Source organism: Bufo gargarizans, chromosome 6 (genome assembly GCF_014858855.1).
Source record: "Bufo gargarizans isolate SCDJY-AF-19 chromosome 6, ASM1485885v1, whole genome shotgun sequence".
Taxonomy (NCBI): domain Eukaryota; kingdom Metazoa; phylum Chordata; class Amphibia; order Anura; family Bufonidae; genus Bufo; species Bufo gargarizans.
Genome location: NC_058085.1, coordinates 33,344,308 through 33,370,665, shown reverse-complemented (window position 1 = coordinate 33,370,665; position 26,358 = coordinate 33,344,308). Strand labels below are relative to the sequence as shown.

Here is a 26,358-nt window from a genome sequence, read left to right as displayed (position 1 = left end):
AATAGTGCTGAATTCTCAAAGTGCTGATATTGGCAATTAATATTCGTGCCCCAACACTAATTGTGATACAGCTACTACAGTCTCTCAGATTTGTAGTAAATTGGAAAAAATGTATCCAACTATAAACAAGCTCTTTCTAGGGTTCATAATCGACACAGTTTCCATGACTTTATTAATACCTCATGAGATATCTTCTCTGTCAAAAACAAAGTCCACCAACAGATAGTCTATCCCATCACTTCTGTACACAAGATTATGAAGACCTCTAATGGCAGCTATAGATGCTGTCCTTTGGGTCAAGGTGTATACCAGAGAGTTTCATCAGGACATGCTGTGGGTTTTACACCTCAATCATTATAACCTTCGCCCTCTGATAAGCTTATGGACGGTCTTGATTCAAGATCTCAGGTGGTGCTTACTAGAATTCAAGCTTACCAGAGGGAAATACTTCCAAATCTCTACCCAGTTATCACCACCACCACTGATATCTCTGCCCTTGATTGGGATGCTCATGTGCAGAGATCCTGGGTTCGGGACTGTCAGACAAGACAAGTCTAATGATGAGATGGACAGGAGACTCAATGGCATAATATGGTTAATATTAATATGCCCAAATGAATGCATCTGTTTCTATAACAGAAAATGTCCTAGTAAAATTCCACAAAGTCTAGGATCCACAGTGTAATTCTCCTCAGTCAAGTTCTATCAGCTCTCACTTAAATCCATTGGTTCTATAATATTAAGTTCAAATCTAAAGGGTAGAGAAACCACAAGGATATGTTTAAAAGTAAAATGTTTATTAACGAGTAACAAGTCTTGAGATCTTAATGTGAAACATTCTATGTACATGGTGGATCTACAGCTGCATTATCTGGAGTCTATTAGTTTTATTGATAACAGAGGTTTAGTTATAATTGCAGACATTGTTAACATCATCAGTAACCTCATCCAGCAGAGAACAGCTTGCTGAAGTTCTCAGGACCCGGCATTTCTAGATACTGATGCTCACCTCCAGACCCAGTAGATTATAATGGGATCCAGCCAGCAAAAAATGTTGCATGAAATGGTTTTTGTCCACCTGAAACCTGGCACTCATGGCTAAAGCTAAAGCAGATCCTCACCAGATGCCATTATAGTCTGTGGGGTCTGGCGGTGAACAACAGCATCGGGCAATGCCAGATCTGGTGAACTCTGTTTCTGCCGCAGCAGTCTGACAGATCAGGTTACCGGTGATGTCAACGTAGCCTTAATCATCATGTAGTGCTGTAAATTGCCTTCCCTTTGTTTTAAATGACATTTACCTTTACTTTAGGTTTCATTTTTTTTTTGTGTACTATTCATCAATAGAAAAAGCTAAAAAAAAAATTATGACTTTCCTGAGTTTTAAAAATGTGATTTGTCGCTGAAACATTTCCTTCCTTCTGGACTTTTTATCTTTGATGTGCAATAAGAGCTGGCTTTTGGTCAAAGCACTTTCCACATACATTATCTCAAAAAGGTTTCTTCCCTTTATGACTCCTCTGATGTTTAACAAGATTTGATTTATCAGTAAAACATTTCCCACATTCCAAGCATGAATCTGGCTTCTTCCCTGTGTGAATTCTCTGATGTGCAACAAGATTTGATTTAGCTGTAAAACACTTTCCATATTCTGGACAAGAAAATGGCTTCTCCCCTTTGTGAATTCTCTGATGTATAACAAGATATGATTTATCTGTGAAACATTTTCCACATTATGAACAAGAAAGTCTCTTCTCTCTAGTATGAGTTCTTCGATGACAAACAAGAGTTGACTTCTGAGTAAAACATTTCCCACATTCTGAACACAAAAAAGGCTTCTCTCCCGTGTGAGTTACTTGATGTCTAACAAGATCAGATTTCTGGATAAAATATTTTCCACACTCTGTACATGAATACGGTTTCTCTCCTGTGTGACTTCTTTTATGTATAACAAGATACGACTTATCTCTAAAATATTTCCCACATTCCGAACATAAATATGGCTTCTCTCCTGTGTGAATTTTTAAATGCCTTTTAAGATATGATTTATGAGTAAAGCATTTCTCACATTCTGAGCAGGAAAATAGATTCTCCCCTGTGTGAATTCTCTGATGTATATTAAGATTTGATTTTTTTGTAAAACATTTTCCACATTCTGAGCATGAATATGGCTTCTCTCCTGTGTGAATTTTTAAATGCTTTTCAAGACATGATTTACGAGTAAAGCATTTCTCACATTCTGGGCAGGAAAATAGCTTCTCCCCTGTGTGAATTCTCTGATGTACAATAAGATTAGATTTTTCTGTAAAGCATTTTCCACATTCTGAACATGAAAATGGCTTTTTCCCTGTGTGTGTTATTTGATGTCTAACAAGATCTGATTTCTGGCTAAAATATTTCCCACACTCTGAACATGAATATGGCTTCTCCCCTGTGTGACTACTCTCATGTCTAAGAAGATGCGATTTATCTGTAAAACATTTCCCACATTCTGGACATGAATATGGCTTCTTCCCTGTGTGAATTCTCTGATGTATAAGAACAGCAGATTTATGTTTAAAACATTTTCCACATTTCATACATGAAAACGGTTTCTGCTCTGTTTGATGTTCAACACACATTTTGTGGCTTTTCTGTTCCTTTGCATTCTGTGATAAATCAAAAGATTGGACATATTTAAAAGAATCACATGATGAATCTTTGCTGAGAAGACCTGAGGGTACATTTGGTATTTTGGCATGTTCTTCACTTGTATTTTGTGTAATAGCATAATCCTCTGTTTTAAAATCTGAAGATGTCACATGCCCATCTGAGATTCTGGTACAGTCATCTGAAAAGAATAAAATTAATTTGACAACATAGTATTTATAACTTTTCTATATAAAATGCATATTTATTACGTGGCATGTAGCAAAATCCAATATTCAACTGATTGTGACAATGGAGACAAATCAGATCACTGTCTAAAGATTATGCATTCCATCATATCGGTATTTTGGTCCACAAACCACACAGATATCTTCTGTGTTTATTCCGCAATTTTCTCTCTTCCATCAATTGTTTTTGCTGAGAAGAATAGGACATGTTCTATAGTTAGCAGAACGGACATACGGATACAGAGAGTACACGGATGTCTTTATTTTTTTTGCAGACCCAAAGAAATTAATACTGGGATAGCACATGGATGGAAAATATCACAATATTATATGAGCACTGCAGTATATAGTGGCACTAATCTCTAATGTAGTGGGGGAAGTGATACCACTAAAAATCAGAGCTGGCCCTGATGGAGATAATTTTTGTCTAGCTACTTTTAAAAGCTAGATAAGTGGTGTTCAGAATTATGGCAGGAATATGAATACTAATAAACAAAAAAATCGGACTGGAATAGTGTATTTAGCCTTTTTGAGGTGATAAACACGTTATAGTTATAAAAATTCTGGATAAAAGGTTACCCTAGAGCCCCAAATAAAAGATAGGTGAGCAAACTGGACAGTTCAACTTTAATCCAAATTGTGCAGAGGATCAAGACCCACACAGCTCACACAGTCTTAAATATCCACCTTTGGGTCACATTGACCGAAGAAACTGTCTAACACAAAAACTATTTTTGTTACCCATGGCAATGAATTACAACGCAGATTTCATTTCCTATTCTGCTCATGAAGAACGACAGTTTTTCTTTTAGACGCCCTTGATAAATCTTCCCCAATGATCTCTTATTTGGAAGATGATAACTAGATTTTTGTACTTACCGTAAAATTTGTTTATCTTCCATTCATTGGGGGACACAGGCTTGACCTTGGGGTGTTACAGAGCAGTCCCAGGGGTGGGCCTAACCAGAAACCCTCCTGCCAATCAGAGAACCGCCGTTTGCAAAACTCTACGCCCCAGAGCCACGTCAGCAGACGCAAAGTTGTGCACCCTATAAAACCTAGAAAAGGTGTGCAAAGACCTGAAGGGCTGAAGCACCGTGATGCACCGCCCCCGAGGCCATCACTGCCCAAGCACAATGAGCAGTCACCTGGAAAGTTGGAGCCCGGTCCTTAACCTATTTAGGACATAGGGCGTACAGGTACCCCCTGTTGTCCTGGTACTTAAGGACACAGGGCGTACCTGTATGCCCTGTGTATTTCCGATAACCGCCGCGCGGTGGGCGGTGATCGGAACCCGGGGTCTGCTCACATCATTGAGCAGGCACCTGGGGCCAATGCGCCGGGGGGGTCCTGTGACCCCGTGCAGGCGATCGCAGCAAACAGCAGGTCAATCCTCAGAGACCCAAATAACCCGGAACAGGATGGTGATCGGTGGTGTGATAATACACCACCAATCACCATCCTGCAATCTTGAGAGGTGATGGTGACATCACCTCTCAGGATCGCCTCTGATTGGTAGGTGGGCGGGCGGTGGGACGTTCAAAAATCAGGCCGGTCATCGATCACTTTGGGGCCAAATTTGTACAGGCCTATGTACCTGGAAGGGAGGTCGCAGTTGATGAGTCTCTCATTGCGTTCAAGGGGAGACTCATTTTCCGCCAGTATGTTCCCTCAAAGCGAGCGAGGTATGGCGTGAAGCTGTACAAACTTTGTGAGAGTACCTCAGGGTTTCGTGTGTACGAGGGGCGAGATTCCCGTATTCAACCCCCAGAATGTCCCCCCACTCTGGGTGTTAGCGGGAAACTTGTGTGGGACCTTATGCACCCACTGCTAGATAAAGGTTATCACCTGTACGTGGATAACTTTTATACTAGTATCCCCTTGTTCCAGTCCCTCGCCGCTAGATCCACGTCCGCTTGTGGGACCGTGCGGAAAAATCAACGCGGCCTCCCTGCCCACCCCCTCCAGGTACCTATCCCCAGGAGTGAGACCCGTGCCCTTACCAGTGAAAACCTGTTTCTGGTCAGATATAAGGACAATAGGGACACAGGGACATTCCTTCAGTTCTATGAGGCAGTCCTCAAGGCCTTGATCTTTTCGGACCGGGAAAAAGCAGGCCGGAGTACCTCGGGAACTGAAGGCGCCCGCATCGTCCCTGGCCAACACTTTCCAGGTGTGGTCCCCCATACTGGAAAGAAGGGACAGACCCAAAAAAAATAGCAAAGTGTGTCGCAGGAGGGGGATACGGAAGGACACCGCATACTCTGTGCGAAACGTGCCCCGATCATCCGGGCCTCTGCATTGACGGTTGCTTCAGGGAGTACTAAATTTATATCCCAATTTAGCCACTGACTATTGAGATAAAAAAACTGGTTCTCAGACTTGAGACACTAAAACGAAAAATAAAAAATATTATTTAGTAAAACTAAAATAAATACAAAAAAGTAGACTTATTAGGTATCGCCGTGTCTGTAATAATCTGCTCTATAAAAATACCCCCCCTAACCCCTCAGATGAACACGGTAAAAAATAAAAATAAAATAAAAAACGGTGCAAAAAAAAGTTTTTTTTGTCACCTTACATCACAAAAATTGTAATAGCCAGCGATCAAAAAGTCATATGCCCCCCAAAATAGTGCCAATAAAACCGCCCTCTCATCCTGCAAAAAATGAGCCCCTACATAAGCTAATCGGCTAAAAACAAACAAAATAAATTACTCATAGACTATGGAGATACTAAAATGTATTATTTTTTCTTTATAAAAAGATAATATAGTGTAAAACATAAATAAATAAAAAGTAGACGCATTAGGTTTCGCCGCATCCGAAAGAATCTGCTCAATAAAAATACCCCCCCCCCCAACCCCTCAGATGAACACGGTAAAAAATAAAAAAAAGGTGCCAGAAAAGCAATTTTTTGGCAAATTTTCCATGTTAATCCGTTTATTTCCACTAACAAAGCAATGGTTAACAACCAAACAAAACTTAATATTTATTACCCTCATACTGCAGTTTACAGAAACACCCCATATGTGGTCGTAAACTGCTGTATGACCAAACGGCAGGGCGCAGAAGGAAAGGAACGCTGTATGGTTTCTGGAAGGCAGATTTTGATGGCCTTTTTTGTTTGGCACCATGTCCCATTTGAAGCCCCCCGATGCACCCCTAGAGTAAAAACTTAATAAAAGCGACCCCATCTAAGAAACTACACCCTCAAGGTATCCAAAACTGATTTTACAAACGTTGTTAACCCTTTAGGTGTTCCACAAGAGTTTTTGGCAAATGGAGATGAAATTTCAGAATTTCTATTTCTGGTAACCTTGCCTCACAAACATGTAATATAGATAAACCAAAAATCATATGTACCCTAAAAATAGTACCAACAAAACTGCCACCTTATCCAGTAGTTTCCAAAATGGGGTCATTTTTATGGAGTTTCTACTCTAGGGGTGCATCAGGGGGGCTTCAAATGGGACATGGTGTAAATAAACCAGTCCAGCAAAATCGGCCTTCCAAAAAACATACGGCGCACCTTTCCCTCTACGCCCTACTGTGTGCCCGTATAGTAGTTTACGGTAACATATGGGGTGTTTCTGCAAACTACAGAATCGGGGCAGTAAATATAGCATTTTGTTTGGCTGTTGACCCTTGATTTGTTACTGGAAAAAAATTCTTAAAATGGAAAATTTGCCCAAAAATAGAAATTCGCAAATTTCATCTCCATTTGCCAATAACTCTTGTGCAATACCTAAAGGGTTAACTACGTTTGTAAAAATCAGTTTAGAATACCTTGTGTGGTGTAGTTTCTCGAATGGGGTCATTTTTGGGTGGTTTCTATTATGTAAGCCTCACAAAGTGACTTCAGACCTGAACTGGTCACTAAAAATTGGGTTTTTGAAAATTTCTGAAAAAATTCAAGATTTGCTTCTAAACTTCTAAGCCTTGTAACATCCCAAAAATATAATATATCATTCCCAAAATGATCCAAACATGAAGTACATATGGGGAATGTAAAGTTATAACTTTTTTGGGAGGTATTACTATGAATTATAGAAGTAGAGAAAATTTTTGAAATTTTTGATAAATTTGGTATTTCTTTATAACTAAAAATTGTTTTTTTTTTTACTTCATTTTACCAGTATCATGAAGTACAATATGTGACGAAAAAAACAATCGCAGAATGGCCTGGATAAGTCAAAGCGTTTTAAAGTTATCACCACTTAGGGCTGTTTCACACGAGCGGATGCCGTGTGTGACATCCGCTCCGTGAATGACAGCCAAGACCCGATGCAGACTGCAGAAGCACAGAGCATTAACATGATTGATAATGCTCCGTGCCTCTCTGATCTCTTTACTACGAAATCACAGCGCGCGGCCCGGCCGGGAGAAGACCTCAATAAAGATGAAGCCCGCCCCCAGCCAGAATCCAGGAAGTGAACGGTGCGCTGGCAGCAGGTAAGTATGAAAAGGCGAAGTGGGATAACCCCCTTTAAGGTGAAATAAGGCTGTGTCCTTAAGGAGTTAAGGCGGTACGCTTCCACAATGGCCAAATGAATCTATGGAAGTCTTCGACGCTGCCAGCCCTCGTCTCGGCCCTTCTGGAATGACAAACGGGGAATCCGCCCCCGGAAGATGCAGTCTGGGACAGATTGGATATCGTACGGGCCGAACCAAATCCAGAGTGCTCCCGGAGATGAGACGGGTCTGGACAAAATTAAGGGAGAATAATCTCCTCATTTAAATGGAATGTCGACACCACCTTCGGAAAGAAGGACTGAACAGGACAAAGGACTACCTTATCCTGATGGAGGATCAGGAAAGCCAACCGACATGACAGAGACGCGAGTTCCGAAACCCTACGGATAGAAGTAATTGCCACCAAAAATGGCACCTTGTAAGACAGGAAGCAAAGAGACACCTACTGCAGAGGCTCAAACGATAAAGAATGGAGAGCGTTGAGCACTAGATTAAGATCCCAAGGATCCAACGGAGGACGGAAAGGGGGCACAGCATGAGCCACCCCCTGCAAAAAAGTCCCAACCGCCGAAAGCGAAGCTAAATTACACTAAAAAAGAATGGAGAGAGCCGACACTTGCCCTTTGAGGGAGCTGAGAGCCAGCCTCAAGTCCATGCCCGACTGCAGGAAAGGCAAGAGTCGCAGCAAAGAGAACCGAGCAGGAGACAGCTGATGCCGCTCACACCAACTACCGGTGGTAGATTCGGGAAAATGACGACTTTCTGGCACGAATCATGGTCTGGACCAAGGCATCCGAGAACCCCCGAGCCTTTAGTACGGCGGCTTCAACAGCCATGCCATTAAATGTAGCGACCCTAAATTCAGGTGGAAGATCGGCCCCTGCGACAGGAGGTGCACAGCAAGAGGTACTACGTTATTCTATACGGGTCTCCTTGACAGCGTCTATCTGACCATACCCTGTGCAGTAATATCTCAGTGTATCTTTTTCCCTCACCATATATCCTGCATGATCTAATTTTTCTCCATCCTAAGATGTCTGTGGAATGTTCCATTATGTGTCAATTCAGCTATGTACCCAGCAACAAATTGGATTATTATATACATGTACATAAGAAAAAAATTGCCTTTTTTATACAAAAAAAAAGAATTTTCAGTTGTTTTCATACCAACTCATGTTTTGTACTATATATTGTTTCAGATAAAAAATGTGACCACTGATGAAGGTCTGAAATGACCGAAACGTCTGGTCTTAATATACTGTTTGTACAAAGGATCTAATTGGGCTTTTTGGATGAAACTACTGCAAAAAACTTGAAAAATAAAAAAAGTTTGATTGCAATAACCTAAATCTGAGTGCCTCAATTTTCGTTATATACAGGGAGTGCAGAATTATCAGGCAAGTTGTATTTTTGAGGATTAATTTTATTATTGAACAACAACCATGTTCTCAATGAACCCAAAAAACTCATTAATATCAAAGCTGAATATTTTTGGAAGTAGTTTTTAGTTTGTTTTTAGCTTTAGCTATTTTAGGGGGATATCTGTGTGTGCAGGTGACTATTACTGTGCATAATTATTAGGCAACTTAACAAAAAACAAATATATACCCATTTCAATTATTTATTTTTACCAGTGAAACCAATATAACATCTCAACATTCACAAATATACATTTCTGACATTCAAAAACAAAACAAAAACAAATCAGTGACCAATATAGCCACCTTTCTTTGCAAGGACACTCAAAAGCCTGCCATCCATGGATTCTGTCAGTGTTTTGATCTGTTCACCATCAACATTGCGTGCAGCAGCAACCACAGCCTCCCAGACACTGTTCAGAGAGGTGTACTGTTTTCCCTCCTTGTAACTCTCACATTTGATGATGGACCACAGGTTCTCAATGGGGTTCAGATCAGGTGAACAAGGAGGTCATTAGATTTTCTTCTTTTATACCCTTTCTTGCCAGCCACGCTGTGGAGTACTTGGACGCGTGTGATGGAGCATTGTCCTGCATGAAAATCATGTTTTTCTTGAAGGATGCAGACTTCTTCCTGTACCACTGCTTGAAGAAGGTGTCTTCCAGAAACTGGCAGTAGGACTGGGAGTTGAGCTTGACTCCATCCTCAACCCGAAAAGGCCCCACAAGCTCATCTTTGATGATACCAGCCCAAACCAGTACTCCACCTCCACCTTGCTGGCGTCTTAGTCGGACTGGAGCTCTCTGCCCTTTACCAATCCAGCCACGGGCCCATCCATCTGGCCCATCAAGACTCACTCTCATTTCATCAGTCCATAAAACCTTAGAAAAATCAGTCTTGAGATATTTCTTGGCCCAGTCTTGACGTTTCAGCTTGTGTGTCTTGTTCAGTGGTGGTCGTCTTTCAGCCTTTCTTACCTTGGCCATGTCTCTGAGTATTGCACACCTTGTGCTTTTGGGCACTCCAGTGATGTTGCAGCTCTGAAATATGGCCAAACAGGTGGCAAGTAGCATCTTGGCAGCTGCACGCTTGACTTTTCTCAGTTCATGGGCAGTTATTTTGCGCCTTGGTTTTTCCACACGCTTCTTGCGACCCTGTTGACTATTTTGAATGAAACGCTTGATTGTTCGATGATCACGCTTCAGAAGCTTTGCAATTTTAAGAGTGCTGCATCCCTCTGCAAGATATCTCACTATTTTTGACTTTTCTGAGCCTGTCAAGTCCTTCTTTTGACCCATTTTGCCAAAGGAAAGGAAGTTGCCTAATAATTATGCACACCTGATATAGGGTGTTGATGTAATTAGACCACACCCCTTCTCATTACAGAGATGCACATCACCTAATATGCTTAATTGGTAGTAGGCTTTCGAGCCTATACAGCTTGGAGTAAGACAACATGCATAAAGAGGATGATGTGGTCAAAATACTAATTTGCCTAATAATTCTGCACTCCCTGTATATACTGACTGTTCTCAGCCCTTGATTGGCACCAGAGACATCTGAATGGAGTGCGGTTCTTCATTCTATTACTCAACTCTTCTCACGAAGAGGTAGACGGCAGGGTTTGACGATGAAAAGGGTGACCAGAGATGCATGCCACACTCGGCGTGGCCAATCGGGGGCCACGAGAGTGACAGGCAGTCCTTCGGACCTGATCTTCCTGAGGATTTGCGGAATAAGAGGCAGAGGCGGGAAACACGAAAGGAAATGTGAATCGACTACACGGAATCACCAGCATGTTGCACTCCATGGCCGACCCCACCGCTCGCAGATGGCTTAAAAGACATTCGGGTGAAAAGCCCACCTCGCCAGGATCGAGACGCTCCCGGGTGAGGAAGCCAGCGATCCAATTGTTTACGTCGGGGATGTGAACTGCTGACAGCGCCGGAACATGGCTCTCCGCCCAGCTGAGAATCAGAGCCGTCTCCCCCATGGCTTCCGGGCTTCGGGTGCTGCCCTGGTAATTGAGGTACGCCACCGCCGTGGAGTTGTTGGACTGAACCGGATGTCCCCTGAGATGGTCGGTCCAATGCCGCAGAGAGACACAAATCGACCTCAACTGCAGGACGTTAATTGGAAGGGAGCGTTCCTCTCGTGACCATACTCCTTGAATAGAGAGATTTTACAATACTCCCCCACAACCCCTGAGGCTTGTGTCCGTTGTTAACACCGTCCACTGGAGAGGAAGGAAAGAGCAGCCCGACGTCAACATCGTAGAGGCCAGCCACCAACTGAGGGCCCAGCGGATCGGAGCAGAGAGACGCATGAGCCGATAAAGAGAGAGGCTGGGGAACGGTCCCAGCTGGACAAAATGGCTCGCTGAAGAGTTTTTGTATGGAACAGAGCATAGGGAACTGCTTCAAAGCCAAAGACCATGTGGCCCAGAGCCCGCATGCAGTGACAAATGGGAATAGGACATGGCTACAACAAGGCGAGAAACTGAAGATGGAGAGCGAATAGCTCTGATGACTGACGCAGATGGGCATGTGAAGATAAGCGTCCTTGATGTCTACCAAGGATAGGTACTCCCTTGGTTCCATTGACGCTGTGAGGCAGTGACAGGCCTCAGGGTTGTTAGGGGAGATATATGTCAGGATTTGCTGTGTCTTCCCCAGAATCACCAGGTCTGAAGAAAGACCAGGTGCAGTAATCACCTGGGGATAAAGGAATCCTAAGAGTGAGAGGGGGTGGGGACTTGCACACAGAAGGCTAGAGTGGCTCTGTGTGGCCTGAGCCGGGAGGGCTGAGAGACCACTATCCCACATAAGACCCTGGTGTGGGAGCAGCCTGGAGGCTGCTGGAGGTTGGGCTGGGAAAGCATCTCATCACGGGTGTGAACTGTGTTACGATTTAGGTGAGTCAGGGAAACCTATGTGTTTAGCTAGGGCCCTGACGAGCAAGGTATTTTATTTTGGCTTTGTGTGTTTTTGCTTTATGCCATGTGCCACAATAAAGCACAGTTTGGCCCCTAAATCCTGGCGTCTGTGAAGAAGTGTGTGTTTGCAACCCCTGGAAAAGAGCTAATCCCCCACAACGCAATGACAAATCTCAGGGACTCCATCCAGAAACTGTGGATGCGAAGGAAGCAGTTGAGTGCATTGAGGTCCAGAACGGGATGGACTGTCCCCTCTTTTTTGGGAATCACAAAGAGATTGGAGTAAAACCCCCGAAAACGTCTTGCGCAGGAACTGGATCAATCACTCACTGCTGCAAAAGTGTGCGAATCGCCTGAAAAAATCTGCGGCTGAGGGAGAAGCCGGAGGCGACGACCGAAAAAAAATCGGGACGGAGGGGAGACTTGAATTCCAGTTTGTAGCCCTTTGCAATCACCTTTCTCATGCACGCATTCGAGATGTGAGCCAGTCAAACATGCAGAGATAAATGAAGCCGGCCGGCCGCCCACCCGATCGGAAGGCGCTGGAAGCAGTCGGTCGGCCGACCTCTTAGGACTGGAAAAGTTGCGAAAGGGGCAAAAAAGGGCTTCCGCTTTTTGACATATTAAACCGCCCCCTGTTCTCTGGTAAATGAGTGTTCTTACCACCCATAGCGTCCAAAATGATCTCATCCAGGTGCTTGCCAAACAGTCTGCTGCCGGTAAAGGGGAGGGTCATCAGGGTCCACTTTGAAGTATTATCTGCTGCCCAGCAGGAAAGCCATTGTGTACGGCGAATAGCCACCCACAGGGCTGACGAACGAGCCATAAGCCTGTCTGCATCCACAGAGGCCTCACAAATATAAGCACTGGCATGAGAGAGCTGCAGGGCCACATCGGCCAGTTCCCCAAATGGAACTCCCGAGGAAAGACCCTGACGCAAATTATCTGCCCATTCTCCCATAGCCTGGCTCACCCAAGTAGAGGCAAACACCGACTGCAGTGCTGTGCCCACTGCTTCAAAGGAAGACTTTGCAAAGCTTCCAGTTTCTTATCCCTGATATCAGAAAAAGAAGCCCTATCCGCTATTGGCAAGGTAGTATGCTTAGCCAAGCGGGAAACAGCCATGTCCACAATAGGTGAGGATGACCATTTCTTAGTCAAATCCTCCAGAAATGGATAAAAAACTTTCAAGCATTTTGGCAAAGCAAAACGTCTATCAGGAAAATTCCATTCCTTGGAAAGTGAGGAATCAAAATCCTGGTGGTTGGGGAAACACTTGTGCGAGCGACAGGACCTTCTAAAGAAAAAAATCCGAGCTAGCCGAAGAAGGTGCAGGGTCCTCAACCTGCAACGTCTCAATGACCGCTGTAATAAGATTGTCCACCATAGAGGATAGTTTGGACGACTGACCCTTAGGAGAGACAACATCCTCATCTGATTCCCTCTCCTCAGAACATGCCTCTTCCATGGAGGACACGTTGGAGTAAGGCCTCGTTCACACTTCAGTGTTTGGTCAGTGATTTCCATCAGTGATTTGTGAGCCAAAACCAGAAGTGGAGCCTCCACAGACATGAGGTAGAAGGGAAAGATCTGCTCCTGTTCTGTGTTTAGAGTTTCACCTGGTTTTGGCTCACAAATCACTGATGGAAATCACCGACTAAACACTGAAGTGTGAACGAGGCCTAAGACTCCCCAGTAGGAGGAGGAGAGGCCGAGGAAACGGGATACACAGACACCATTTTGGGGGAGGATGTTCTGGCCCGTTTGGAGGGACGGCCGTGACGGGCATGAACCCCTTGATCCCCAGAATCGGACCGATCAGAGGACTGCCTTACCGACAAAGGCTCTAATATTTCCACAATAGATTTGTTGGTACTGGAGACATCCTGTACCATCCTTGACAGGGAACGTGCCCATTCCGGTTCTACCACAGGCTGGGCAGTAGGAGCAATTGGGTCTGGGGCCGAGCCACTGGACGGCAGAGCCGCACATGCAGAGCAGAGGGGATCTGACTAAGTGGATGGAAATTTTGCGCTAAACGACGCACAAGCATAATGGCGCACAGTAGTGACCGCCTGTTTCGGGGCCTGGGGTCTGGGCTCGGACATGACAATCCTGCCGTGACAGAAGGGAGGATGAAGGGGGTAAGTTAAACCCTGTAGGAAGGTAAAAACAGCGCTTACCCAGCCTGTGTCCCTCCACGCAGCATGTCCAGAGGAGCATGTCAGCGTCCTACTGCAGGTGCCTTTAAAAACTGAAAGTGGGCGGGGACGGCAACAAATGTCAGATTCCTCCCAGCTGCCAGCTAGTGATGTTGCGAACATATAATTTTCCGCTCACGAACGGCGAACGCAAATTTTTGCAAATGTTCGCGAATGGGCAAACCGGGTGAACCGCCATTGACTTCATGAGGCAGGCGAATTTTAAAACCCACAGGGACTCTTTCTGGCCACAATAGTGATGGAAAAGTTGTTTCAAGGGGACTAACACCTGGACTGTGGCATGCTGGAGGGGGATCCATGGCAAAACTCCCATGGAAAATTACATAGTTGACGCAGAGTCGGGTTTTAATCCATAAAGGGCATAAATCACCTAACATTCCTAAATTGTTTGGAATAACGTGCTTTAAAACATCAGGTATGATGTTGTATCGATCAGGTAGTCGAATGTATCACCCACTGTCAGTCCATTCGGGATCCATGCCTCATTCATCTTAATAAAAGGTGAGGTAATCTAGACTTTTTTGACCTAGGCGACTTCTCTTCTCAGTGACAATACCTCCTGCTGCACTGAAGGTCCTTTCACAGGACACTTGAAGCGGGGCAGGCCAGAAGTTCTATCGCAAATTGGGATAGCTCAGGCCACAGGTCAAGCCTGCACACCCAGTAGTGAAGGGGTTTATCGCTCCTCAGAGTGTCGATATCTGCAGTTAAGGCGAGGTAGTCTGCTACCTGTCGGGCGAGTCGTTCTCTGAGGGTGGACCCGAAGGGCTGTGGCGATGCGTAGGACTTAAAAAGCTCTGCATGTCCTCCTTTAACAATACGCCTGTAAAGCGTCCTGTCCTTGCCGGCGTGATTGTGGTAGGAGGAGGATTACTTTCACCTCTTCCCCTGTTAGATTCGCATTTTGCTGTGGCATCACCCTTATATGCTGTCTAAAGTATACTTTTTAATTTATTTTGGAACTGCTGTATCCTTTCCGACTTCCAGAAATTCGGTAACATTTCAGGCACTTTCTGCTTATACCGGGGGTCTAGTAGCGTGGCCACCCAGTACAGGTCGTTCTCCTTCAGCCTTTTTATACGAGGATCCCTCAACAGGCACAACAGCATAAAAGACCCCATTTGCACAAGGTTGGATGCCGAGCTACTCATGTTCCGTTCCTCGTCCTCACTGATCTCACTGAAGGTCTGTTCTTCCCCCCAGCCACGTACAACACCACGGGTACCAGATAGGTGACAACGAGCACCCTGGGATGCCTGTTGTGGTTGGTCTTCCTCCTCCTCAAAGCCACATTCCTCCTCTGACTCTTCGTCCTCAGATTTCTCTTCCAGCGTTGCCGCAGGTCCAGCAAGCAATGCTGATAAGGCTGTTTCTGGTGGTGATGGTGACCACAACTCTTCCTCTTCATGCTCATTTAAGGCCTGATCCAGCACTCTTCTCAGGGCACGATCCAGAAAGAAAACAAATGGGATGATGTCGCTGATGGTGCCTTCGGTGAGACTCACTAGGTTTGTCACCTCCTCAAAAGGACGCATGAGCCTACAGGCATTCCGCATTAGCGCAAAGTAACTTGGCAAACAAATTCCCAGCTCCGCAGAGGCTGTCCTAGCACCCCGGTCATACAAATACTCGTTGACGGCTTTTTCTTGTTGGAGCAGGCGGTCGAACATTAGGAGTGTTGAATTCCAACGTGTCGGGCTGTCTCAAATCAAGCGCCTCACTGGCATGTTGTTTCGCCGCTGAATATCTGAAAAGCGCGCAATGGCCGTGTAGGAACGCCTGAAATGGCCACACACCTTCCTGGCCTGCTTGAGGACGTCCTGTAAGCCTGGGTACTTATGCACAAAGCGTTGTACGATCAGATTACACACATGTGCCATGCACAGCACATGTGTCAACTTGCCCAAATTCAATGCCGCCAACAAATTGCTTCCGTTGTCACACACCACTTTGCCGATCTCCAGTTGGTGCGGAGTCAGCCACTGATCCACCTGTGCGTTCAGGGCGGACAGGAGTGCTGGTCCGGTGTGACTCTGCTTTCAGGCAAGTCAACCTCAAGACTGCGTGACACTGTTGTATCCGGGATGTGGAATAGCCCCTGGGGAGCTGGGGGTGTGCAGTTGATGTGGAGCAAGACGCAGCAGCAGAAGAGGACTCAGCCCAGGAGGTTAGCGAAGAGGATGGAGTAGGAGGAGTAGAGGAGGTTGCAGCAGGCCTGCCTGAAAGTCGTGGCGGTGTCACCAACTCCTCTGCAGAGCCACGCATTCCATGCTTGGCAGCCGTCAGCAGGTTTACCCAATGCGCAGTGTAGGCAATATACCTGCCCTGATCGTGCTTTGCAGACCAGGTATCAGTTTTCAGATGGACCCTTGCCCCAACACTGTGTGCCAGACATGCCATGACTTCCTTTTGCACAATAGAGTACAGGTTGGGGATTGCCTTTTGTGAAAAGAAATTTCGGCCGGGTACCTTCCACTGCGGTGTCCCAATAGCTACACATTTTTGGAAGGCCTCAGACTCCACCAGCTTGTATGGTAAAAGCTGGCGGGCTAAGAGTTCCGACAAGCCAGCTGTCAGACGCCGGGCAAGGGGGTGACTCTGTGACATTGGCTTCTTACGCTCAAACATGTCCTTGACAGACACCTGACTGTGGGCAGATGAGCAGGAACTGCTCAAGGCGAGAGGCAGAGTGGCGGGTGGTTGAGAGGGGGCAATGAAGACAGCAGTGGTTGATGTGGCTGAAGATGCTGGACCAGGAGGAGGATAGTGGCTTTGAGTTTGTGTGCTGCTTGTACTCATGTGTTAGGAGAGCATTTGGGGAAGTAACTGCTATTATATTACAGTCAAAATTGTTTTTATTTATGCAAGCTACTGTGTGTGACACCAGATATTAGTGGCACTGGCAGAAGTTGGCAGAGCAGACAGTGTAGGCCTAACACACACGCTTGCAGAAAAGTAACTGCTATTATATTACAGTCAAAATTGTTTTGTTTTTTAAATGCAAGCTACTGTGTGTGACACCAGATATGAGTGGTGGCACTGGGAAAGTGGGCACAGTATACGCTGTGAGCCTGACACACACGCTGGCAGGCAACTGCAATTAGATTACAGAGGATAATTTTTATTTTTTTAAAGCAGACTGATGTACTAGCCCTAAAAAGGGCTTTTTGGGGTGCTGTCAGGATGCTGTCCTTACAGCAGAGATCAGATGAGTCTTTCAGGACTGGAGTGGACACTGAATACACTGGCCTAGCTATCGATTTCCGTATTAAATCAGCAGCAGCTACACTGTCCCTCTTCTCACTAAGACTGCAGCTTCCGAATGAATCTAAAATGGATGCTGTCCAGGAGGTGGGAGGGTCTGGGAGAGAGGGTTTGCTGCTGATTGGCTGGAATATGTCTGCTGCCTGTGATGTAAAGGGTCAAAGTTTGCTCAGTCATGACAAATAGGGGGCGGACCGAACATTGCATATGTTCGCCCACCGCGGCGAACGCGAACAAGCAATGTTCGCCGGGAACTGTTTGCCGGCGAATAGTTCGGGACATCTCTTGTAAACATTAATTCTGCCCTGCCCCCAAAAAGACTCTGGCCCACTAGCCCCCGCATCCGCCCACCTGCAGCCCTGGCTGCACCGAGACGCCAGCCAGGGAATAGGAAAATGCGGGGTGACCAAATGGGAGAAGGCCGCAAAGAAGCCGGGGCGTCAATTAGCAGCGGCTCCGTCGGCGCCCCGGACCCGCCGAACAATGAAGGAAAACGGACGTCCCGTACCAAACCCTGCTGCACCCCTCTCTCTTTATGGGGACCAGGTAACCTGAGAAGGGTGAGGGTGCTTGAAGGAGGAGAGCACTTGGGGCCAATTTCTATCTTTTTTCTGCCCCCCTGGCTCCAGCCAGATCACCACCTTCGGCGTGCGGCCCCTTGGGGAGGGACGCTAAACCGGAACAGAGGAGACTTGCAGTGTACGACCGTGATGATCCGAACACTGGCGAGATAGTGTCTTTTAGCAACCTCTGGTCCTCCTCTGCTTCTGGAGAAGGAGCAGCGGGCTTGGGGGACCCCCTGGTCTCCTGTCTCCTGGGTGGGAGTGCAGGCAGCTTTTAGGACTGCCTGAAACTTCTGCTAGAAAAAAAGGAAGAAAAGAGAAAACAAAAAAAATCTGCAGACCTGCAACGCATGGAGGTCTGCCTCCTACAGACACTAAGGTAAAACTGATTTAGCTTAGTCCCTTTAGAAAGGGTATAGCTGAAGGGGAGGAGCTCACACATTTGTTCTTAGTGTCCGCCTCCTAGCAGCAACAGCTATACCCAAGTTCAAGCCTGTGTCCCAAAATGATACGGATGAGAAAGGGTTAATTACTCTTACCGGTAATTGGATTTTATATTAGCCTCCCCAACGGCACTGACAGGAGGATTAACAGAGAAGAACATATTTTAGGGAGGGGCTACTGCAGAAAGAGTTCTACGCCCAAAGGACAAGTCCTGATTGTGAGGAATATGGATTATTATTTCATGTCAGCCATGTCCCCACACCAACCATTTGCTGAAAGATAGCAGAGGTAGTGAACTCCACAGGAGGGCCCTGCTTCAAAGCCCCAGCCATATGGCAGGGAACTTTTTGCAGGCCACCCTTGTTTACAAATTCACCCCCTATTCAGACAGCATAGATCCTGCAGGAAAGCGTCCCCGCAGAGGGTCTAAGCCATTCCCCAGTTAAATTAAATCTAGCAGACATCCTGGAACCGGCAATTTATAAGGAATTATGAATCTCCCGGACATCACAGGCGCAAACCGGATACATATTTGTGTCCCGGTGGCCATGATGAACATGCTCATGGTCTTAGTTTGGTGGTGGGATGCCAGGAAAGGGAGATTTGCATATCTCCCCACAGAAACCAAATAACGGTACCATGTTTGTACTTGTAGCCGGAACCCAGGCGGATCTGTTGGTCCCAGAACCATCCCCCTGTGAAGTTCTGGTCTAAAGCTATGAACCCTAAAGGGTTCTGTCGGTCATTTAATGCCAGTCCAGAAGAGGAGGAGTGGACCCTTCCCAGAGGAGGGGCCGGCTACAGTTTAAAAGGCTTGTGCTTCTGCTGAAGGAGGGTCACATTGTGCCATGTGTTTAGAGGGACCTGCAACCAGCTTATATCACTGCCCTCCATGTGAATAAAGTAAAGGACTAACCATAACCCAAAGGAACATTTATCTACCCGGTAACTGACTTGAACTCTGTGTAATCCTGTTTGTACCATATTACCTGTATTTGTAATCTCAGACCACTGTATTTATTCTTTGTGTATAGTGTGTTATCTAGTGTACCCTTAAGGCAATTAAATATATAAAATTTAATCTTGTGCTGTCTTGTATCTCAATCACGAATCCCCACGTCCGTGTTTCGGCCTAGTTATAAGCTACCGCGGGTTGGTTTCTCACTCTATATAATCCCGTTAGCGGACCGGGCTTATATCAAACAAGAAGCTGGTGGCAGATTACCCAGGCTGAGAAAGCGCTGTTTCACTGTGGCAGTGAAAAGGCTCTCTCAGCTTGTTGCCTCTCTGTGCCCGCGTGGACAGGAGATGTATGTGTAAACTGTACCAAGCTGACCTTACATGCTCCTCCAGGAGGGCATAACGTCACGTCTTGGTAACCAGGGACCATACGGCGTCTTGTGAGCTCGACGTAGTTGACGTCAAGTGGGCACGAGGGGTGGTATCCATCACATATTGGTGGCAGCAAAGTGGGATCGAGATACTAATGTGTGTGAGTGTGAGACCCATACTCCCAGACACTAAAGACTACCAGCAGTAGCTTTTGCGGCTGGAGTCTTAAGATCAGCTCAACACTAGACAGTCTGAGGGCAAATACAATAAGGTGTATGTGTGCGCAACAGGTTGCATTCTGTGTCAGTGACCATTCGTGGCAATGATGGCCAGTTACACAAGAAGTAAGGCTAAAGAGATGGCCGAGGCTATCAGCGGTGGCAGGGAGGACGCAGTCCAGATAGGGGACCAAAAGGAGGTGGAAGGCGACTTTATTCAAGCCGAGGAGGAGCACAGCCAAAGCTCCTCAAGGAGCCAGTTGCCGGAGGTAAGGTCCGCCTCACTCCACCTGCCCATCCCCCCAGCCAGGCAGGCTCGGCTGCCAGACCAGGCTTCCTACAAGATCCTTTTGGCAGCTGCAGAGCATCGTGAGCAAGCTGCAGAACAACGCAAGCAGGCCGAGCATGAGCATCAGCTACAAGTGCTCCAGCTCCATATTTGGGCCTTGCTGAGAGCGGTCGACCACTGGACCACAAGATTGGAGCTCACCACCATCCAGCAGCTGAAGGATCTCATCGACACAGAGCAGTTCTTGTGGAATTGCCCGGAGGAACCTACAGCAGTACCTCTGCGACCGGAAGCCAAAGGGGGCCGCCGCAACAGCAGCCCTGGCCGATGAACACACCAACAACAGGCCTTCAGAGGCATGGAAACTTGTCGGCTGGAGAGGGGGTAAGACGCATGCTGCACCAGGTGGGCACTGGCCCCTGCTACACTTTCCATGTCAGTGGGGGAAGCCCGACTTTGCCACCTGTGTAAGCAGCCAGGACACTTCAAAGCCATGTGTCCCCAGTGCCCGAGGGACCCGACCCAGTCATCAACCCGGAAACCGTCCACTGGGTTGTGTGTGGGTGGGGGAAGGTTCCTTGACAATTTTCAACCGGTCACCGTGGGCCAGGCCGTGGCCATGGGACTTAAGGACACTGGCGCTGAGATGACTCTGGTACGGCCTGAACTGTTGGCACCCCATGATTTACTGCCCAGGAGATCCCTTACTGTCTCCGGGATCGGAGAAGTAGAACCGGCGCTGCCCCTTGCTAAGGTCTATTTGGACTGGTGCGGGGTTCATTCACGCCATCTGTGCTAAAGCCCCAGGGGTGTGGCCAGCAAGCATGCTGGGACCTGTTGTCCTCAGATGTGGCTACTGAGGGGACAAGCAGGGGGCAGACAGCTGCGGGGGAGGAGGGTGCAAATGAGGTTGTACAAGGAGAAGTAGGGCTCCCAGGTAAAGCCTCAGTGCAGGATTCCTCCACAACTGGGATGTCAGAGGGCCAGGTTAGTCCGTCTGGACTGGCAACTTGGTCGGAAGCCAAGGGGAAGAAGGCACTACCAGCGGTGGCAGCGGCCATAGCTGCTGTCACGCGCAGTGGGAGTATTGGGGCTCTAGGGGCCCCTCAGGGGTCTGATGACTTTCCCCTTTCTGACCAAGTGGCTGCCGAGTCAGATGGAGGCCAGGAGACAGGTCCTGGGGACCTGACAGAGTACGTGGCAGTCTCGTCTATTCTGGCCAGGGGTTTCAGGTGGCGGTAGTGACTGATGCCAGCCTGAACACTCTCAAGGAGCAAGCGGCACAGCCTCCCTCGGACTATGAAAGCTAAAAGGTTATGTGGGTCATTTAATGCCAACCCAGAAGAGGGGCAGTGAACCCTTCCCAGAGGAGGGGCCGGCTACAGTTTAAAAGGTTTGTGCCAGCAAGCGGGCATGTCTTTTCTCTGAAGTAGGGTCACATCATGCCATGTGTTTAGAGGGACCTGCAACCAGCTGACATCACTGCCCTCCATGTGAATACAGCAAATGACTAACTATAACCCAAAGGAACATTCATCTAGCCGGTAACTGACTTGAACTCTGTATAATCCTTTTTGTACCATATTACCTGTATTGGTAACCTCAGACCACTGTATATATTCTTTGTGTATAGTGTGTTATCTAGTGTGCCCTTAAGGCGATTAAATATATAATTTAATCTTGTCCTGTATCTCGATCACGAATCCCCACGTCCGTGTTTTGGCCTAGGTATAAGCTACAGTGGGTTGGTTTTTCACCCTATATAATACTGTTAGCGTACCGGGCTTATATCAAACGAGAAGCTGGTGGCAGATTACCCGGGCTGAGAAAGCGCTGTTTCACTGTGGCAGTGAAAAGGCTCTCTCAGCTTGTTGCCTCTTAGGAGGTGTCTGTGTAAACTGTACCAAGCTGACCTTACATGCTCCTGCAGGAGGGCGTAACCTCACATCTTGGTAACCAGGGACCATATAATTTAATTGATATAGCTGCGTTTTCTGCCCAAGAGGCAGACATTTCCCGAGTCGAGTGGGCCTGGAGTCCTGCTGGGGAAACAAGATTCCTGTTGGTAAAACAAAGAGATATAGCGTCTCTTATCCACTGAGCGATTGTAGGCTTCCTGAACGCTAAACCCTTATTCGGACCCTGGAACTGGATAAAGAGGTGGTCCAACTGTCTGAACTGCTTTGTTATCTCTAGATAACATAGTAGGCGTCGTCTTACATCCAGATTGTGGAACTCTGGGATCTCTGAGAAGTGGAAGCTTGTGGAGATAAGGGAGGTAGCCTTGATTTCACCGCCACATTTACTTCCTCTCTAATTATATCCCTCATGGAGCTCAGAAAGAAGGGAGATTCTTCAGATACTCATACTATCTTCTCTGTGCATTTTGCACATAGTGATTTTTTGGGATTTTGAGACAAAGGACTTCCTACATATAGCACACTTCTTGCATCCTGAGTCCCCGCCCTGTGTCCTGGTAGTGGAGGTTTTTAAAAAAGGGGCTAGTAATTTATATCTCTATTAAACTCCACCACCAGACACCCATCAGTGTACTTGTAAAAGAGAGGAGAGCTCCACATCCCAAATTTTGTCTATGCAGGTATACAGGAGAGGAGGTTTACCGGGCTGAGGGCGCTGGAACCAGGATCCACAGGCTTGCGGGCCGCATCCTCTTGAGAAGCTGACATGCTGGAGCAGGGAAACACACTATCCTCCTGATAGTACTTCGAATATTTAAAATTCGAGCCCCCAGCGTGCCCTGGACACGGCGACGGCCACGAGCTCATGTGACGTCACGACGCATGCTACGCCTCTACTCCCTGATGTTAACTCTACTCTCGGACCTCCTCCTGCCCTGGAGAAGGCCCCGCCTGCATGGACGCTCGTCGCGTTAGATCGAAAACCCGGGAGAATGGAAAAGAAGCCCGGTGCTGCCTTCCAATGAAGGGTTTATGCCTAAGATCGGAGAAGGGAGCCACCACACCCCTGGAGCCCCCGGTCTCTGCAGCAACCTTCCCATGCAGGGGAAACAGCAAGGTCATGTGAAATCTTCACCATACTGGCAGGCGCATTCGCGCTGTCCGTGGACAGGAAATAACACTGGCTTAAGTAAAAAAAAAAAGGAGGCCTTTTTAATATGTAGCTCCAGTGTTGTTTCCTGTCCTGGGGGCAGGTAAACCCTCCTGTCAGTGCCATTGGGGAGGCTCCGGGGAAAACGTGTTTTTGATGCTTGCCGTTAAGATTGTTATGTGTTAATGATGATCTATTATCTAGGTTTCTTTCTTCTAGAACCTGGTGGCTACCAATCCTGACACTCATAGCTCTGACCTTCCATCCTCCTCCTCTTATTGGTGTATATGTCTCGACGTTCTGTATTCTGTTAGCACACAGGAACTTGATATCAGTCTAAGAGCCGCTGGTTCTTCAGTCTCAAAACTGCTCGTATACTTTCGCTAACAACAGACGATGAAGAAATAGGCACTCGGTGGAAAGCTCTGGAATATGACCTGACATCGAGATTTTAAATCCGCAGAATGTCAAATTATGTAGAGGAAATCTGCTGTGGATTTCACCTTGAAATGTAGGGGGTGAAATCCACAGTAAATCCTCAACATTTCCACACCAAATTCTACATGGTACGCTGCAGATTCTCCACTGCACACAGAACATGGATTTGACCCAATGCATTATAAAGAATCTAATTCATCGTGGACTGACCATAAATTGACAAGTTGTAGATTTTATATCCACACCTCATGTCAGTTTATGCTGTAGATTATTATTATGTGAGAATTTCCACACATGAAATAGCATTTTGGCTCAACGGGTGAATGTATAGCTGCTGAACAGATTATATTACATATCTAATTGAAGATTCTATACAAATTTAGTATTGACAATCTATACATACAAATAATGAGATGCTGTGTGTATTTGTGTACGTAGCAAGGTATTTCAGTGGTTCTTTCCCCTTTAATTTCTTGTAATAGAGCTGGTAAGTGGTGCCAGGTATCTGCCCGCTTCCTGAGGTGTGATGTAGCTGTACATGTGTACTGCACACTGAAGACCTTTAGGAGAGGCCGGGAAGGTATAAAAAAAATCTAACATGTAACAAATAGGTTAGATCCATTAAAGACATCATCAGGGTAAGATGTGTCTTGCTACTACCACTTCACTTTGTATCATATGGGTATGGATGTGGTGCCATGTTGGAATCTGGTTGATGGAGAGCTGGGTCATTTGTCCGCAGCTTTGGTGACAGGTACTTTACTCTGTATGTTATCTTTTGTATACATGTTTTATCATAGTTTAGTAAACATTTTATGCAAAAAAGCCTTGTTAAGCCTATTTATCCCTAGGTCTTAGAATTCACAGTAATACAGTCTATTACCTGGTGATGTAAGCAGCTGGTGATCCTCCATCATGACGTCCTTGTACAGATCTTTGTGCCCTTCTAAATACTCCCACTCCTCCATGGAGAAATAGATGGTGACATCCTCACACCTTATAGGAACCTGACAACACAATGATACAGTCTTCACCCAGATCTCTTCATAGCGTTCCTGTATAATGTCCCAGCATTCCCAGCAGTGTCACCTCTCCAGTCAGCAGCTCAATCATCTTGTTGGTGAGTTCCAGGATCTTCTCTCTATTGATTTCCTCATGTATCAGGGGGTGAGGTGGAGGCCCCATGATTGGGCTCAGGGTTCTTCCCCATCCTTCAGACACAGGGGCCTGACAGCGCCCACTAGAGGTCTTCACTACTGCGTAGTCCTGGTTATGGAGAGACACAGTAATAAATATTACTCCACACATCTCCAGAGTCCCTCACCTCTCCAGTCATGTCCATCTGTTAGTAACATAGATAAGATGAGGTATTGTGACATCATCAGAATCTCTCACCTCTCCAGTAAGCCGGAAGAGGATCTCTAGGGTGAGATTTATTATACACTCTCGCCATCTTGTCCCTGTCCCTATCCATCCTTGATGCGTCAATCAGGAGAAGGATCTTATATAGAAGATATCCACTGTGCAGATCCTTTATTGTAGGAACCTGAATGAAAATTCTGTGAGATGATGTAAATATCCTACAAAATCCCATGTAAAATACAATTACTGGAGGTAATAAGAGGAGATATCAGAGAAGATAGTTAGGGATGTCCAGATAACAGTACCGTTATCAAGGCCGATACCGTACATTTGCACGAGTACTTGTACTCGTGCAAATGTTGCTGATACCTCATGGCGGTGCAGTGGGCCCCGTGTCTCAGATCAGCGGGGGCGGCGGCTGCATGTCCCATCTTCTCTTCCGGGTGGCGGCGTGTCCAATCTTCTCTTCCGGGCGGCAGCGGCGCTGCTCCCAGACGGTCAGCTTGGGGGCTGTGCGGTGGTGTTTCAAGTCCCATGCGGTTGCCTAGCACTGGGAGGAAGTTAAAGCCACTTCCTCCCAGTATTCTGGTGCATCTGCATGGGAAGGATTTCAGCAGGCCAGGTGGGCATGATGCATGAAATGGAGGAGAAATTCAGTTAATTTCTCTCCATTTCATGTTAAAACAGACAAACAGTGAATAAAACAGGCACAAATGCCTCCCGAACAGGTGCAAAATCAGTTGGTAAATGAGACTGAAAAAACAAGAGAGTCAGAAGCAGGCTTTTTACTCATGAAAACAGGCGCAGACACGTAAATGTGCCCCAATGTGGCTCAGGCTGGGTGATAAATCTGGAGAACCCTTTAGACCAGTGTTTCCTGAACTCCAGTCCTCAGGGCCCCCCTGCCGGTCATGTTTTCATGTTTTCTTTAGTATTGAGCCTCACACCACCTATTTATTGGCTCTCTTTGCAATAGAATTTAATGCCAAAACTATGGTGCAAAACCGTGCCTCTTAACCCGTGTGCCCTCTCCTATGAAGTCACATCCATTTTCCACAAAGACAAACCCCCTCAGTGGATTAGTTTTCTGGCTCACATTTTTGCCATAGTTTATGTGATTGGATTTCCCAGCATTAAAAAAAAATGTCATTCAAGTGTGTGAAATGCCCCGATCCTTCCATGGATCCCTTCAGTCTTTTCACATCGCTGCAGTGACACCATTGGTCACAGAACTGATACCAGTATGTATGAACAAGTCAAGAAAGGGGCCATCAGCTCGAGTTATGCCTCATTCACACGTCAGTGTTCAGTCAGTGATTTCCATCAGTGATTTTGAGCCAAAACCAGGTGCAGCTCTAAACACAGAACAGGTGCAAATCCTTCCCTTATACCTTATGTCTGGGGAGGCTTCAATCCTGGTTTTGGCTCACAATCACTGACCAAATCATTGACA

At 46.4% G+C, this 26,358-nt stretch overlaps 1 protein-coding gene across 1 annotated transcript; it reads right to left on the bottom strand.

The window, feature by feature from the left end:
- LOC122941679 (gastrula zinc finger protein XlCGF8.2DB-like) lies at positions 1 to 24,482 on the bottom strand. The gene is made up of 2 exons (XM_044299101.1): positions 24,427 to 24,482; positions 1 to 2,830 (listed from the first exon to the last, which is right to left on the bottom strand). The coding sequence occupies exons 1-2, from the start codon at positions 24,458 to 24,460 to the stop codon at positions 1,734 to 1,736; spliced, it is 1,131 nt and encodes a 376-aa protein (XP_044155036.1). The 5' UTR covers positions 24,461 to 24,482; the 3' UTR covers positions 1 to 1,733.
- Positions 24,483 to 26,358: the final 1,876 nt, after the last annotated feature.